The 18,454-nt window shown below is 43.7% G+C and overlaps 1 protein-coding gene across 3 annotated transcripts in view; it reads left to right on the top strand.

The window, feature by feature from the left end:
• Positions 1-18,454, top strand: part of dmgdh (dimethylglycine dehydrogenase) — a 168,448-nt gene that overhangs the window by 116,406 nt on the left and 33,588 nt on the right. For all 3 annotated transcript variants that reach the window (XM_041186943.1, XM_041186942.1, XM_041186941.1), the window contains exons 9-12: positions 9,168-9,321; positions 13,456-13,621; positions 14,948-15,078; positions 17,699-17,916. In XM_041186943.1, the coding sequence (XP_041042877.1) occupies positions 9,168-9,321; positions 13,456-13,621; positions 14,948-15,078; positions 17,699-17,916 (669 nt within the window). The remainder of the gene's footprint in view (positions 1-9,167; positions 9,322-13,455; positions 13,622-14,947; positions 15,079-17,698; positions 17,917-18,454) is intronic.

The following is an 18,454-nucleotide window of genomic DNA, read 5'->3' as shown; positions in this document are numbered from 1 at the left end:
CTTTTTTCAACAATACTCATGTTTCATTAAGTAAAATTCCCGATTACTTTAGCTCTTATAAAATAAAAATGATTTTAATATAAGTTTTTATCTCAAATTGAAGTATGTGAATATATTTTGGTAGGAAGAATGAAGAAAGGCAATATAAAATAAAGGATACAATTCTAAAGGCATGTCGGAGCAGAGGGACATGGGGATATATGTCTACAAATTGTTGAATGTTGCAGGACAATTTGAGAAAGTGGCTAAAAAGGCAAAAGGGATGGGGTATACTCGATGGAGTTTAGAAGGATGAGGGGGGGATCTGATTGAAACTTACAGAATACTGAAAGGCCTGGATAGAGTGGACGTGGGGAAGATGTTTCCATTAGTAGGAGAGACTAGGACCCGAGGGCACAGCCTCAGAGTAAAGGGAAGACCTTTTAGAACAGAGATGAGGAGAAACTTCTTTAGCCAGAGATTGGTGAATCTATGGAATTCATTGCCACAGAAGGCTGTGGAGGCCAGGTCATTGAGTGTATTTAAGACCGAGATAGATAGGTTCTTGATTGGTAAGGGGATCAAAGATTACGGGGAGAAGGCGGGAGAATGGGGTTGAGAAACTTATCAGCCATGATTGAATGGCGGAGCAGACTTGATGGGCCGAATGGACTAATTTCGGCTCCTATGTCTTATGGTCTTATGGATCCTGGGCTTTATAAATAGAGGCATAGATTACAAAAGCAAGGAAGTTGTGGTGAATCTTTATAAAACACTAGTTCAGCTTCAGCTAGAGTATTGTGTGCAGTCCTGTGCACCAGAAGGCATTGGAGTACGCACAGAAAATATTTACAAGAATGGTCCTGGGCCGAGACATTGGCCAGAATTTTCCAGTCCCATTGGCACTGGGCATCATGGTGGGCGGGGGCCGATGACAATATGGTGAGAAGGCCAAAAATTGGTTTTATGCCTTTGTGGAACCAGTTTGCGATCGTCTGCTCCAGCCATGGGTGGCAGGCCGCATTTCCCACTGCTGTACATTGGGAACATTGTTTTAACAGATTTGCATCTAATTATAAGCCTTGCTCACCGGAATCATCCCCCCACCTCAAATTTACTGTCACGTCTGCGTGTCTTCAGAACGGTGTGCTTCATGACTGCCTTTAAAAGGTGTGCCCCTGGCGACCTGAACTTCGAGGGGAACTTGGAAGTGAGTGCACACAACCTTGCTCAGCGTTCACGAACATCGCTCATAAGACAAGCATTCGCGGGGGTGGGGGGGGGGGGTGGTGGTGGCACAAGCAAGTCACTTTTTCCCGGCTGGCTTTCAGTGCAGTGCCAAGGCAAGGGATCCAGTGCAGGTCAGGCCAGGGAGTGGGAATGGGGGGGGCAAGGCAGCACTGACTGAAGGAATACTCAAGCACATACCGGGGGGGGGAAGCCATCCTACCAGTTTTGACCTCGGTGCTATCACCTCACACCGAAGGTGAACTGAATCCTCCATCGTGCCTCACAATCTGAGGAGTGCAGCGGACTCCCCTTCCTGACGTTCCTGAGCTTGCCTTTGCAGCTCCGTAAATGAGGCATGGCTGAGCTCAGAGGCTCCTCATATGACTCGGACTCAACAGATTTCTGGCCTCCAGCGGTCCTCCTGCTTCCTGCCCGCTACCGCACTTTGTGCAAATCTGAGACGATTCCGCCCTTTAGTTACAAGACTAGATCGGTGAAATTAGGGCTGTTCACATTAGAGCAGAGAAGATTCAGAGGAGTTTTGAAAGAGGTGTTCAAAATCATGAGGGATCTGGACATAGTCAATAGGGAGAAACTATTCCCATTGTCGGAACCAGAGGGCACTGATTTAAAGTGATTGGCAAAAAAAAGAACAATAACATGAGGAAAAACTCTTTGTCTTAGTGAGCGGTTAGGATCTGGATGCACTGCCTTGTGTTGGAGGCATATTCAATTGTGGCTTTCAAAAGGAAATTGGATAATTATCTGCAGAGAAAAAAGTTACAAGATTCCAGGAAAAGACAAGGAAGTAAGGCTAGCTGAGTAGCTCTTACAGAGAGCCAGCACGGACATGATGGGCCAAATGGCCTCCTTCTGTCCTGTAACTATTCTGTGATTCTATGAAACTAAGCCACAAGGGTAAACCATGGTTTTAGATTAGGTGATTAATGCAAAACCTTTCAACTCAAGGACACCCCCTGTTGGCTTTTATTCACACCCTGTGTCTCTCACCCACTCTACCCCACCACCAAAACTGATTAATATAGAAATGGGGTTGTTCTGGGTGGGTGAGGAATTTGGTTGGCCAAGGGATGGAGTAATCCCACCTATTTTAACAGAAAGAAGTCTTCAATGATCTGTGGTGGTGGCACATTACGTTTCACTCAGGAAGTCCAAGTTGCTGTGGCAACACACAGTTCTACATGCATGTTGTGGTCTTGCAAAGATAGGTAGAAGGCCAGAAGATTGGACTGAATATAAGGAATAGCAAAGAATGACTAAAAGACCAATAAGGAGGAAAAATTGGAGTATGAGAGAAAGCTAGCCAGAAATATAAAAACATATAGTCAGAGTTTATATAAATATTTTAAAAAGAAAAAAGAGTTAACAAAGTGAGCATTGATCCCACAGAATTAGAGGTTATGCTTCAGTTGTACAGGGCACTAGTGAGACCACATTTGGAGTACTGTGTACAGTATTGGTCACCTTATTTAAGGAAGGGTGCAAATGCATTGGAAGCAGTTCAGAGAAGGTTTACCAGATTAATACCTGGAATGAGTGGGTTGTCTTATGAGAAAAGATTGGACAGACTAGGCTGATATCTGCTGGAGTTTAGAAGAGTAAGAGGTGACTTGATTGAAACATGTAAGATCCTGAGGGGTCTTGACAGGATGGATGTGGAGTGGATGTTTCCTCTTGTGGAAGAATCTAGAACTGGGGGTCACTGTTTAAAAATAAGGGGTTGCCCATTTAAAACAGAGTTGAGACAAAATTTTTTCACTCAGAGGGTCATGAGTCTTTGGAACTCTCTTCCTGAAAAGATGGTGGAAGCAAAGTTCTTTTAAGGCAGAGGTAGATAGATTCTTGGTAAGCAAGGGGATGATAGGTTATCAGCGTTAGGCAGGATGCAGATTTCTACCAGATCAGCCATGACCTTGTCAAATGGCAGAGCAGACTCAAGGGGCTGAACAGCCTACTCCTGCTCCTTGTTTGCATGCATGTACGTTGAACTGTGGATAGTGATGGTAGAGGCTCCAGTGCTCTTTCGATCACATTCATGAACCTTTCCCACTCTTACCACCTGCCTTTGGCAGATCGATACTCAACCTCTTCACTCACATTATGAACACACCTTCCTTGGCCATGAAGTCCTGGGGTGTGACTTGAACCTGGAGCTTCTGGTTCAGAGGCAGGGATGTTATCCTCTATGCCACAAGACCTCCTGCAGTGATCTGTAGTAGAATTTAAAACTGATTAGGAGCTGTTTATGTGTATGCTGCTAAAATTAGTAGCATTTCTGATGCACTGTGACCGTGACTAATTAATTAGACTTGAAGTGTTCAATTTTGTTTGACAGGTCTATTGCTATGCTATTACTGTTTTCACATGTTCCTCTATATCCTTTGAAAAGACAATGAAAACCTTGTTATTTTTATTCTTTTAAGACTCCATTTCTTTGTGAGTAACCAGTAACTATAATTATTAAGCCCATAAGACCATAAGACATAGGAGCAGAAGTACGCCATTTGGCCCATTGAGTCTGCTCTGCCATTCATTGACATCATGGTTGATCTGATAATCCTTGACACCACTTTCCTGCCTTTTCCCCATAACCCTTGATTCCCTTACTGATTAAAAATCTGTCTACCTCAGCCTTGAATGTACTTAAGAACCCAGCCTCTACAGCCCTCTGCGGTAAAGAATTCCATAGATTGACTACCCCCTGAGAGAAGAAATTCTTACTCATCTCTGTTTTAAATGGGTGACCCCTTACTCTGAGATTATGCCTCTGTTCCTAGACTCTCCCACAAGGGGAAACAACCTCTCAGCATCTACCCTGTCAAGCCCCCTAAGAATTTAATATGTTTCAATAAGGTCACCTCTCATTCTTCTAAATTCCGATGAGTACAGGCCCAACCTACTCAACCTCTCCTCATAAGAAAATCCCTCTATACCCAGGATCAACCTAGTGAACCTTCTCTGCACTGTCTCCCATGCTAGCGTATCTTTCCTTAGATAAGGGGACCAAAACTGTTCACAGTATTCTTGGTGCAGCCTAACTAGTGCGTTGTGTACTTTTAGCAAGATTCCCTATTTTCATACTCCATTCCCTTTGAAATAAAGGCCAACATTCCATTTGCCTTCTCTATTACCTGCTGAACTTGTATGGGCAGAATTTAGCCCTCGATGGGCAGCCGAACTCTGCCGCCGAAACGGGCTCCGCCACCATTTTGAGTGGGCGGGCCAATTAAGGCCCACCCAGCGGGATGCCCGACGGGAAGTGCTACACGCTTCCTGTGCCGGTGGGGGGTGTTGGGGAGAGGGATTCCCCAACTGTCAAAGTGCGCTCTTTTGCACATGCGCGCAAAAGAGCGCACATCTCCCTGAGACTAAGTGCCGTCTCAGGGAGATCGGTGAAAGCTTTGTGAACATCAAAAATAGCAAAATAAAAGAATTATTAACATGTCCCCCTCATGTGACAATGTAACACGAGATGGGACATGTTAATAAATATTACATAAAGTTTATTAAAGTTTTTAAAAACAGACATGAAACCTCATCCCACCAATGGATGAGGTTTCATGTTTTTCTCTTTCCCACTGGGGCTCCTAGCCTGCCCGCCAGCCTTAAGGTTGGACGGGCAGGGCCTTTAATTGGCTTAATTATCCTGTCAATGGCCTCAATTGGCCATTGACAGGCCGGCCGGCGGACAGCTGATTTCACTGTCCACCTGCCTTCCTGAATATTTAAATGACGCGGGATGATGTCGGGGGTTCCTCCCGACGTCATCTCGTGTCATTTTCACGTTGGCAAGCGGGCCTCGCCCCCAATTCACCGACGGAAAAATTCTGGCCTCTGTTAGCTTTTTGGAATTCATGCACGAGGACTCCCAAATCCCTCTGCGCTGTAGCTTTCTGCAGTCTTTCTCCATGTAAATAATATTCAGCTCCTCTATCCTTCCTGCCAAAATGCATAACCTCACATTTTTCAACATTATATTCCATCTGCCAAGTTTTTGCCCACTCACATAACCTGTCTAAATCCCTCTGTGGGCTCTTTGTGGCGTCCTTACTACTTGGTCCCAGCACTGATCCCTGTGCACTCCACTAGTTACAGGTTGCCATCCTGAAAATGCCCCCCTTATCCCAACTCTCTGTCTTCTATTAATTAGCCAATCCTCTATCCGTGCTAATATACTACCCTCCAACACCATGGGCTCTTATTGTATTGAGTCACCTTATGTGCGGTATCTTATTGAACAACTTTGGAAATCCAAATATTTGATTTCTACTGGTTCCCCTCTATCTATCCTGCTTGTTACCTCCTCAAAGAATTCCAATAATTTTGTCAGGCATGATTTCTCCTTCATAAAGCCCTGCTGACTCTGCTTCATTATATGATGTATTTCTAAATGCTCTGCTATTACATCCTTTATAATAGACTCTAACATTTCCCAATGATGGATGTTAAGCTAACTGGTCTATAGTTACCTGTTTTTTGCTGCCTTCCCTTTTTGAATAAGGGCATTACATTGGCAGTTTTCCAATCTTCTGGGACTTTTCCAGAATTTAAGAATTCTTGAAAGGTTACTACCAGTGCATCCACTATTTGCATAGCTACTTCCTTTAATATCCTATGATGCAACCCATCAGGTTCAGGGGACTTATTGGCCTTTAGCCCCATTAGTTTCCCTGGTACTTTTTCTCTCGTGATAGTTATTGCATTTATTTCCACCCCACTTTTTGGCCCTTTATTATTCAGTATATTCGGAATACTGTTAGTGTCTTCTACTGTGAACACTAATGCAAAGTAATTATTCAATGCTTCTGCCATTTCCTGGTTCCCCAACCTCATTCTCTAAGAGGCCTATGTTCACTTTGGCCTCTCTCTTCCTTTTTATATCTTTAAGAAGCTCTTACTGTCTGAGGGTAACCTTAGCAAGTAATATAAAAACAAAGTTTATTTTCTCCCTCTTTATTTTGTTTTTTTGTCATCTTCTGTTGGTTTTTAAAACTTTCCCAATCCTCTGGTTTACCACTAATCTTTGCCACATTGTATGTTTTTTCTTTCAGTTTGATACTATATTTAACTTCCTTGTTTAACCATGGTTGGTTTATCCCCTTCCTAGAATCCTTCTTTCTCACGGGGATATATCTTTGTTGTGAGTCATGAATTATTTTTTTAAACGTCTGCCATTGTTCATCTTTGTCATTGCCTTTTCTGCTAAACTCCTTTCCCAGTCCACTCCAGCCAACTCTGCCCTCATTCCTTTGTAATTACCCTTATTTAAGTTTAGCACAGTTGTTTCCAACCCAAGTTTCTCATTCTCAACCTAAATGCTAAATTCTACCATGTTATGGTCACTGTTTCCTCGGGGATCTTTTACTCTGAAATCATTTATTAAACCCAGATCCATAAGAGCCTGATCCCTAGTTGGATCCACAATATATTGTTCTAGCAAACTGTCCTGAATACACTGTGAATTCTTGCTCACATCTACCTCTGCCAGTTTGATTTTCCCAATCTACATGAAGATTAAAGTCGCCCATAATTAATGTACTGTCTTTTTTACATGCTCTCATTATCTCCTGATTCATTATCTATCCTACAGTATAGCTACTGTTAGGGAGCCAATGGACTACTCCCGCCAGTGTCTTCTTCCCCTTGTTATTTCTTACCTCCACCCATATGGATTCTACATCTTCTGATCCAAGATCATTTCTTGCTGTCATGCTTATTCCATCTTTTACAACAAAGCTACCCCACTGCCCTTTCCTTCCTGCCTGTCCTTTTGAAAAGTCACATACCCCTGAATATTTAATTCCCAGCTTTGATCTCCTTGTAACCAAATCTCAGTAATGGCTAGAAGATCAAACCCATTAACCTCTATTTGTGCTGTTAATTCATTTATTTTATTCCGAATACTACATGCATTTAAGCAAAGAGCTGTTAATTTTGCCTTTTTAACATTTTTTCCCCCATTTGACCCTATTTGCTGCTGTTTTTTATGTTTGTACACTCTGTCCCTTCCTGTCACATTCTGGGTATCAATACCTAAATAGCAGCCCTGCAAAGCTGCCATATCCTTTTGCTTTGTCAGCCTATGTATCCCCTCTCCAGACCGTGCCACCCCCCACCCCCGGCCCTATTTAGTTTAACACCCTCTCTACAGCCCTAGTTATTCGGTTTGCCAGGACATTGGTCCCAGCACAGTTCAAGTGAAGCCCGTCCCACCACAACAGCTCCCTTCTACCCCAGTACTGTTGCCAGTGCCCCATGAACTGAAACCCATTCCTCCCACACCATTCTCTGAGCCACGCATTTAACTCCTTGACTTTATTTACCCTATGTCAGTTTGCCCATGGCTCAGGTACCAATCCTGAGATTATTACCTTGGAGAGTCTGCTTTATAATTTAGCTCCTAACTTCAAATTCTTTCAGCAGAATCTCCTTTCTAATCCTACCGATGTCATTGTTAGCAACATGGATGATGACAATTAGATCTCTCCCCTCCCACTCCCAAGTTCCTCTCCAGCCCTGAGGAGATGTCCTTAACCCTGGCACCAGGCAGGCAACACAGCCTTCTGGACTCACGCTCATGGCTGCAGAGAACAGCATCTATTCCCCCTAATTATACTGTCCCCTACCACTACTACTTTCCTATTTCCTCCTCCCACTTGAATGGCCCCCTGTACCATGATGCCATGGTCAGTTTGCTCATCCTCCTGGCAGTCGCCGCTCTCATTCACACAGCTTACAAGGACCTCGCAACTGTTGGACAGTTGCAGAGACCGAGGCTCCTCAAACACTACCCCCTGGGTCCTCATACATGTTTCACCTGCTGTCACACCCTCCTGTCCTTCATCACAGACCAAATTTGAATTACCTAATCTGAGGGGTGTGACTGCCTCCTCGATCAAAATGTCCATGTAACTTTCCTCCTCCCTGATATGGTGCGATTTCTGCAGCTCCTTAACTCTGATCTGAAGTTCCTTGAGCTGCAAACACTCACTACAGATGTCAGTGCCCAATGAACTGAAACCCATTCCTCTCACACCAACCTTTGAACCATGCATTTAACTCTGGATCACCTTGGTGTCCAGCATACCCACATGCTGCAGCAGCAACACATCATCCGTATTTTATTTAATTAGTTAATTAATTACTCTAGTATCCCTGGTCTTTACACTTGAAGAATCCCCGGCTCTTTACTGTCTTTTTTTTACATACCAGTATCCCAAGATTTGGTGTCTCTGGTAGCCAGTTACAAGGGGCCTTGACTTCAAAGCCTAAAGTTTCCCATATAACTGAAGTTTAGTTTTAAATGACTAGAAACACATTCAGATCTCACCAGAATTGCAGCATGCTGACCAGATTTCTATGGTAATCTAATTAATATAATTATCAACGGGATTTGGTGAAACATTTCATTTCAGTGAAGCTCGCACTGGGTTAACTTTGAATTATAATGGAAATGGCTGCCTACTTTGGTGGATATGTCTTCCTAGTTTCCGCTTGAATTCAGCACGGGGAGGAGGTGGCTACAGGGAGGTGGTGACTTAGTGATATTGTCAGTGACTAGTATTCCAGAGATCCAGGGAAATGCTCTGGGGACCTGGGTTTGAATCCCCACCATGGCAGATGGTAAAATTCGATTTTAATTAAAAAATCTGGAATTAAAAGTCTGATGATGACCATAAAACGATTGCTGATTGCTTTAAAAACCCATCTGGTTCACTATTTCCATTTAGGGAAGGAAGTCTGCTGTCCTTGCCTAGTCTAACATACAAGTGACTCCAGACCCACAGTGATGTGACTGACTCTTAAATGCCCTCTGAACAAGGACATTTCAGATCTATTGCCTTCTGTTGGAACTTAAAAAGGAAGCAGTAATTATCATTAATGGGATTAATGATAATTGTACTCGCAAATTACCTGACTTTTTTTTCCTTGCTTAGTTGGATATCCCAAAGAAGAGCGGTTTGGAGGAAGACCAACAGAAAGAGTAAGTGGAATTTATGAAATTTTGAAAGACAAGGCATCCATGGGGTTCCATGCCGGCTGGGAACAGCCACACTGGTTCTACAAACCTGGAGATGACACAGGATATAGGTAAGGTGGAAAATTATGGATAGTCAGTGGTTCATTCTGGGATGTTTTTCCATATGTACTATTCACATGGAGATAAATGTACTGTGAGATCATATCAAACAGTCTGTCCCAGCTGCTGTTCGCAACGGGCAAGGTACAGATCATACCCATTCAGTCTGTGCTTGCAAAACGCAAAACACAGTGTCGAACATCAGGTGTGATTCCACAACTGGACAACATTTGCTTAATAATCCTCAATGTACTAAGAATCACACTGACTACCAATTTAAGATTGTTAGTTGGGCTTGTAGTGTGGCATATTTGCATATACTGGAAGCTACAAATATTAATACTTATACACATATTGCACCTTTTTCAGCTAAACAAAATAAGTGACAGCCATTCAGTCACCATCACTGGTGCATTTTCCATGGCAATGCCTCTACCAATCACTTGCCAACCAATCAGCATTCTCTTCACATACAGTACAAATTGTTGTTTTCCCCTTATATTGGTATTCTTGCAAAGTGTCCTGATGAATGCAAGACAAAAAACTTCAACAAGTATCTTTCTTCAGCAAAACTATACCTCCGCCCCTTCACTTCGCGGGGTCAAAATCCTGGAATTCCCTCCCTAACAACGCTTTGGGTTTACTAAACCACATGTACTACAGCATTTCAAGAAGGCAGCTTACCACCACTTTCTCAGGGGTAATTAGGGATGGGCAACAAATACCAGTGGCACCCACATCCCACTAACGAATGAAAAAAAATGTTCTATATAAAAACCATTTTAATACATTGAAACTCATGTTTATAGGCCATGTACACACTTATGCTCATTGTATTAATTTTTTGGATGTGGAGTTACTATCATCCTAAAAATAACACATTTTTCAGGAAATTGAAAGAACATTTTGACAGTAAATTAATTTCAAATATGTATTCATTTATTTTTGAGAATGCAGTAGGCCAAAAGATGTCACTAATTTCTAGGGCCAGAATCTTTGGGTCACCGTGTGGGGGCGGAACCCGCTCACTGACGCGTAAAATGACGCGCGATGACCTCGGGTGTGTGTCCCGACGTCACTGCACGTCATTCAGATCTTCAGTTCAGCGAGCGCGCACCGGAGTCGGCTGTGCACCTACTGAACCATCAAGGGCCTACTAAGGCTGTTTAAAAACTAATTAAAGCGATTAACGGAGCTGCCTGTCCAACCTTAAGGTTGTCAGGCAGGCGAAGAGTCCAGGCGGCCTTCGCATTTATCATGAAACCTCATCCATTGGCGGGATGAGGTTTCATGAAGTGTTTATAAATTGGATTACAGTTCATTGACATGTCCCAGCTCATGTGATACTGTCACATGAGGGGGACGTGTCTTAAAAAAATTTTTTTTTTCTTTATTGAAATTTTTGACAGTCAAACTAATCTCCCTGAGGCATCTCTGTGCCTGAGGGAGATTTCTGCGTTTCAGGCCCCAACTCAGCCTACTCCCCCTGTCCACACAGGGAGCACACAGCGCTTTCAGGTGCGGGTAACGAGGGACAGGACTTAATTGGCTGTGTGCCCACCCACGCCTACGCAGTGCCCCCCCCAACGGGGAGAAAATTCTCCCCTAGAATTCTATTTTGTAAACAGGGAGAAAAGTGTACATTAATTTCTAGGAAAAAATGGGTAGGATTTTCTTTCCTGGCAACAGGAAGGCTGAAAGTGTGCTTGACTGTCTTGAGTCAGCCTGGTGTTGACCCTGGAGAATTTGACAGAGTCAGCTTTATTTAATTTTTTGTAAGCAGAGCTCTGGCAGTAAATCAGGAGCTTGTCACAGGCTGCGAGGCAGGAGATGCTGCCGTTCCTGCTGCAGTGTTGCTGGGACATGAAAAACAGGAAATGTGAGCCAAGATGTCACTTCATTATGGTCACATCTTTTGAATGCACCTACTCACATTTGGAAGGATGCTTCTGCTGTCCTTTATCAATCCTGGCAGAAGCTATGGGTGGTATTCAATGTAAGCAACGCCTGCTGGAGAACTTGCGAGAGACCCGAGTCACCCCTGTTCAGGAAGGCCCGCCATATAAAGTACCAAGCAGGCACTTAAGTGGACAACAGCGGGCCCTCCCCAGGATCAAAGATACCGGGCCAGCAAATCCCACCCCTTGAGAGCTGCTGATCGATCAGAGGCTTGGAGGCAGCACCTTGGAGGTAGTGGTGGTGGCTTCTGCCGGTATTGCACCCACCAGAGGTCGAGGATCGCCGAGGGACCCCGGGCCACAGGGTGAGTGAGGGTGGATGGAGGTCGCCGGGTGGCAGGGTTGGAAAGGGTCGGAAGAAACGTTAGGGGGGTGGCACACAGTGGGCCCCCTCCTTCTTGATGCCGGGTCCCTCGGTCAGGCCTTGCATGCCAGACAACGAGGGAACCCCCACCCCTGATTCCTGGGAGCCCACCAGCAAACATGCCAGATCTTTATTTTCAAGCTCCCCACTTGTCAAGTCCCCCATCCCACTAGCTGCTGGTTGAATACCAGCAGCAACAGGATGAGGCTCTTAAGTGAGCATTAATTGCCCACTAAAAGACTTCAATTGGCAGTGGGCCAGGAAAGCTCCCCATGAGCATTAAATTCCCCCATCTCCTTCAAAAGGGACATGATTCTGGGATAATAAATACTGAAACAATTTTGCTCACTTACCTGCCGCAGTACTAGAATAGTTTATATGCACATCCTGCCTAGACTGTGACCAAAATAATACATTTATAACTTCCAAATAACAGAATTCCTCAGAAGGTCACACAGAGACCTGAGTCATAGAAGTGAAATGATGTTTAAAAAAAAAAACTTAAGCACTTAAGTGAGTCGCTACAACATCAACGGGAGCTTTGGTCAACCCAAAACACTGGAGTTATTTTAGCTGAAAGGTGAAAACAGGTGCCGACTGGATGCCGTTCGTATAAAACAGGCTTGTTTTAGCACACAGTTTGGTTTTAATTGCTGATAACCTTATCGTGAACCTGCCGAGAGATGCTAAACCAGTTCACTGCAGATTTAGCACTCAAGTGCTGATTAGATGCAATTTTTGTGGAGCAGTACATATTGGCTCGCTGCACCCACTTCCACTGAAGATATGGAGTTGCTGGCTGGTACACAGTACGTTGTTGGATGGCCCAGGGACTGAGGAAGAGGGGTAATACATTCTGGGATATTGCACTCTAGCCATTTGATAGTAAAGAACTTGAGTATTCTGAAAAAAGAAACATGACTAGGCTTATCGTCTTACACTCATCAGGACGCTCGCAAGAATACCAATATAAGGGGAAAGCAACAATCTATACTGTATGTGAAGACCGCGCAAAAACCCGCCATTGCAGCCTGAAAGGATCCTGCAATGTAAATTACATGCAAATGAATGTCAGAGGGCTTTATACCCAGATGCCCTCTAATAGTGTTGGGTGCAGCTGAAATGCAAGCTACCCCATAGAAATCTGGTTCCTCAGCTATCGTTGATGCACCATCACTCTTAAAGAAATGGCTTGTATTACTAAGATAGGCCTTTAAGTTGATTTAGTTGTGGTTGGAGCAATTGCTGAACGTTGTTAATCTTTGACACTTACTGAAAGAGGCTGTCTTCAGTACCTTACCAGCACACCCAGCCTCCCTATTAGAAAATTACAATATAGCAAAGACCAAGGAGAGTGAGTCCACATTAATAATTTCGCCTATCAATGGAAAATCTGGAGCCTTAGTTTCCAAAATCACCCCTAGTTATTGAATAGATGATGGCCATTCGCTCCATCATGCCTATCCTGGCTCTTTGTGAGACCAACCCAATTAGTTCCACACCCTTGCTCTTCCTTTATAGCTCTGCAAATGTTTTCTTTTTAAGCATTTATCCAATTCCCTTTTAAAGTTACTGCTGAATCGACTTCCGCCAACTTTTCAGGCAGTGCATTCCAGATCATAACAACTTGCGTTGTCCAAAAAACTTCCTGCAACATCCTTCTGGTATTTCGTCAATTTAATTGAAGTGTTTCAACTTGCAACCAATTACCTTTCTACAGGATAGCTGCAAAAGAGAACATCATGATTATTAAAAGCAAAATGTGATTTCTCTGCACTACAATAAAAGGGCATTAATTTAACAAACTTATTCATTCATGCCAGGCCTAGTTTTCGCCGTACAAACTGGTTTGAACCAGTTGGCCGAGAATGTAAACAGGTCATGGAAAAAGTGGGAGTATTTGATCTAACACCCTTCGGAAAATTCACTGTGAAGGGAAAGGACTCCACAAAACTTCTGGATCGCCTGATTGCAAATGTTGTTCCCAAGGTAAAGAGATGCTAGCATGAGGTGTAAAAATGAAAAACTGATAAACACAGATATTCATTTTTACAGCAAATGCCCACTTTTCAAAGATGTAGGTGAGATGTCCTGAGGTAATATCCTAATAACCACCATTTTACAGAACTAATGGTAAAGAAAAAATTGGAATTAACCATATATTCTTTGCTGTCAATTTGACTCAAATAATTTATAATTGTCCCAATTGAGAGAACAATTGGATTTCCATTAAAGGACAAATTAAATTTAGCTTCTTAGTTACAACCTTTGACTCCCAAATGCCATCTCTATCTTCCTTTCCAAGATTCTGGTAATAGTTGTTACTGTACAATCCCATGGCTACCAAATCATGACACTTTTGGTCAAAGCTCTAAAGACATTCCATGGGCAGGATTTTGGGGGCGAAGTTGAAGGGCGCCGTGCACAGGCGCGCTTCTGATCGACGCCATTTTATGTGGGCAGGCCAATTAAGGCCCAGCCAGCGTGATGTCCACACGGAAGCACTATGCGTTCCCTGTGCAGGAGGGGAGGAAATCCCAAAATCGAGAGTGCTCTCTTCCACGCATGTGCACGAAAGAGCGCACTCATCTCCCTGAGGCTAAGTGTAACCTCAGGGAGATCGGCTCTTAAAAACCTAAAAATAGAAAAATAAAATTTCACTAACATGTCCCCTTATCTGACACTGTCACATGAGTTGGAACATGTCCATAATTTTTACAAAAACGTTATTAAAATTTTTAAAAACCTACATGAAACCTCATCCCGCCCGTGGATGAGGTTTCATGCTTTTTCTAATTCGCGCCAGGGCTCTTGGCCTGCTCGCCAACCTTAAGGTTGGACGGGCAGGCCCTTTAATTACTTAATTGACTCTGTCAATGGCCTCATTTGGCCATTGACAGGTCGGCAGGCGCACAGCTGATTTCGCTGCGCCCCTGCCTATCTGAAAATTTAAATGGGGCGCGGTCACCGTACACTATTTTACGCATCAGCGAACGGGCCCCACCCCTGCTTGCCAACGCGTAAAATCCTGCCCTATGTGTCTGCAACCATGGTGTGTTATCCTTTCACATCCTCCTCAACCTCTCCACTATGTTTGATGTAGTCAACCATACCACTTTCCCTCTGCAACCTCTGTGACAGTGCCTCACACGACTGTGTCCCTGCTCATCCCACTGCAGCAAGCCTATCTCCTAGAATGACTTCTCCTCCAGTACCCACATGCTCACTAAGCCATGCATCAACGTTCCATTCTCGGCTATTGTAATGTGTGGCCCCTCTTTTTTTCATCTTTAATTTACTCCCCCTTTCCCACAGGTGGGCTATATTAACATCAGTCATATGATTACCCCAAGAGGGCGAGTTTATGCTGAGGTGACAATCAGCCACTTGTCAGAAGTGGAGTTCCTGCTGGTGACAGGATCAGGGTCAGAGCTGCATGACCTAAGGTAAGCATGGATGTTTTTAAAAAAGTATAACTTCTGAAATGAATTTATTCTTTTTATTGATCGATTTAATGTGGGTGGCACAGTGGTTAGAGCTACTGTCTTACAGCTCCAGGGACCCAGGTTCAACCCTGACCTCGGGTGTCTGTCTGTGTGGAGTTTGCATATTCTATCCGTTTCTGCTGGGTGCTCTGGTTTCCTCCCACTGTCCAAAGGCGGCTGGTTAGGTAGACTGGGTATGATAAATTGTCCCTGAGTGTGTGCCCTGTGATAAAGACATCTGTACCTTTATTATTTTCCATTCTTCAAATCCGTCTCCAGTACCAACCAGGGAAGTGGCCAAGTGGAGATCCCACCAGCTCAGGGAATAAGTTGGATTGAGGTCATTGTTTTCTGATTGGGGTGAGGCAGCTGACTTTGCACATGATCAAAAGGACACCTATCTATTCTCATCTTTTTTTTAAATATTACTTAATTTTAGGCATCACTAGCAAGGTTGTCATTTTTGCCTCTCTGGATTTGCGCAAACTGAATGGTCACGTCACAGGGTTCTTAAGAGTCACGCACGCTAGTGTGGAACTCAGGTCACACATAGGCCAGATCAGGTCTAGACAACAGATTTCCTTCCCCATAGTGGGGTAATTTTGACTTGGTGATAGTGTAAGACAGGCAATATTGGATTGGTCATCTGTTATGCACCTCTTCCCATTTTTGTCTCCATTGAAGTCAGTGGAAATCAAAATCAAGAAAATTGTACAATGAACGGATAATTTAGTTTCTTCTGTTTTACTCTTAACACCAAAATTACTCACAAGGACATTTTGAACCAATTTGGTTTGTGGTATTTGTGAATTATTGGTCAAACATCTTGAACCTCAGCATTGGTTGGCTCAGTGATAGATTTAACATTGACTAAAATGCAACTCCAGGGACCGGATTTTATGCTCCCCACTGGGTTTGAAGGCGGGGGGATTTGTAAAATGCAGCACTTGGTCTGCCTGCCACCTACTCACCTGCCTCAGTGTTATGACCGCGCAGTTGGTAAGGCTAAGTTATTTTAAAATTCCAGAGAGAAACTTTAAACAACTGTTATAACCTATAATTTTAAGTGTTATGTTTGAAATGCAACTCTAAATTCAGGACTCAGACCACCAGTTCTCAAGGTTTTACATTAAACATTTTATTAATTTATACAGGTTAAAATATACATACACTTGGCTACAAATTACTACTATCATAACTTTTAACAAATTCCCAAACTAATCTCCATTAAGGCAACAACAAACCATAAACTTAACCAGACACCAGGCAAAGCATTTTCACCATACGAATTTAAAATGAGATTCTTTTCACTTTGGTTCCTGTGGAATCGGTTGGAAGCTTACTGCTGCCTTTTGATCTCACATAGCCTTTGCTCTGCACACCAGGACACTGTTGAAGTTATACCTAACATTGCTTATTGAATGTAAATTCTCACTGTATCACTAACCCCTTTGAACTCCACCTTTTACCAATAAAACCCCTTTCGTAGTACTAATTTTATTAGTAATATAAACATATTGCTTGGTATCTGCTAGTTAGGTGGTAGTTTCCCCCCCACGTCTTGAATGCTCTATTCAAAAAATGCAAATACATGCTATTTCTCTTACATATCAAAACTAATACACATCATAGCATCCAGATTAGCTGACGTTAATCCAACTAAGACACACCCACAGACTAAACCTCTATTTTAAAATAAACATATTTACCAATAATATTGTATACATTAATAGCTTAATGACTCTAAGACTTGTCCCCTCCTCTGCCGCCCTTGGGCCCATTGAGACCCTTAAGTGGCCAATTAGTGACCATTAAGAGTCTTCTCCTGCCCCCACTGCTATTTTACCTGCGACAGAGAGCAGCCCACACCAGATGGGTAGCCTGGCAGCTTTAACTGGGTGGGCTGGTGTCATGCAATGAGCTGAGGACTTTCTTTGGGGGTCTCCCCGAAGGACACACACACCCCTTTAACCCAACCCCCTTGGTCTCTCAAGCCAGGCCCCTCCACCCCCTCAACCTCTTTGCGGGGAGCCTATCAGTCTAGGCCCAGCAATACCCCCAACTTATCTGAAATCTGGCCCCATGAACTCCTCATCTTCAGGGACTGCCACCACTTGAACCTGATGCTGCTGGGACTACAGAGCTGCCGGCCAATCGGATTGGCCGATAGCTGCCTAAGGCAGGACTTCCTCCTGAGATAGGGGCGGAAGTCTCACCTTAAGCCAATTAACGCTATTCCCAGTGTAAAATGGCGACATGGCAGCTGACATTATAGTGGACGGGCTCAAAACCTCGCCCAGCCCCAGACTTTTGGGGGAGATGTGGGGTGCGGGGGAACCATTGTGCCCCATAAAATCTGGACTTGAACACACAGGCCTGGAAATTCCATGCACTGCCTGCTTCTTTTATCCCTTTCACCTCCAATATCATGGTCAGGAAGCACAGTATACCTTCATATGAGCCGGAAATGCAGTGCCCATACCTGAAACAAGCCGTTTGCACATTTACTTATTTAATGTTACCTTAAAAAGAGAAGCAGGATCCCTACTATTCACCTGACTTACCGCTTTCATTTCTCTAGATATATAGAGGAAGAGGCAGCAAATGGTGGCTATGCTGTTGATATTCGTAATGTTACTGATGAAATCGGGGTGCTGGGTGTAGCAGGTCCATTTGCACGGAAGGTTCTCCAAAAGCTCACAGAGGTAGACCTGAATGGAACAGCGTTTAAATTCCTGCAGTGTAAGCCTATCACCCTGGCTGATGTTCCCCTCACTGCTATGAGGATCTCCTACACAGGTTGGTGCCAGATCCTGATTAACCAATGTTTTGGCTCACAACAGTGCTTTAGAGATTTTCACAAAGAAATATATAATTAGTTAAGCTTGCAGCCAGCGAAGACTTGTAATGCAGGCAAGTTTACAAATTCCTGGCACAGATCTCCACCCACCTTGAATGTTTATTGGGAATTTGGGCACTCATCCCTTTGGCCGTGAATTTCTCTCCAGTAAATTTAATGCAGTTCTGAAGATTGGAAGAAATAATGGTGGGCAAGTGGAGTTCAAGATAAATGGTCAACAGCTGGAACAGATATTGTGTCAAAATCCTGGAACTCCCTCCCGAACAGCACTCTGGGTGTACGGTTCAAGAAGGCAGCTCACCACCACCTTCTCAAGGGTAATTAGGGATGGGCAATAAATGCTGGCCCAGCCAGTGATGCCCATGTCCCGTGAATGAATAAAAACAAAAAAAAATTAAGTAGCTGGGAAGCATCTTGTCAGAAGATCATTACTGCCGTAAAGAAATTCAAGCTAGAATGGCAAAGGCAAAGAATGCA

The sequence above is a fragment of the Carcharodon carcharias genome, chromosome 4, assembly GCF_017639515.1.
Source record: "Carcharodon carcharias isolate sCarCar2 chromosome 4, sCarCar2.pri, whole genome shotgun sequence".
Classification (NCBI taxonomy): Eukaryota; Metazoa; Chordata; class Chondrichthyes; order Lamniformes; family Lamnidae; genus Carcharodon; species Carcharodon carcharias.
Note: the sequence above shows the minus strand (reverse complement) of the source record. Positions and strands in the feature narration are given on the sequence as shown.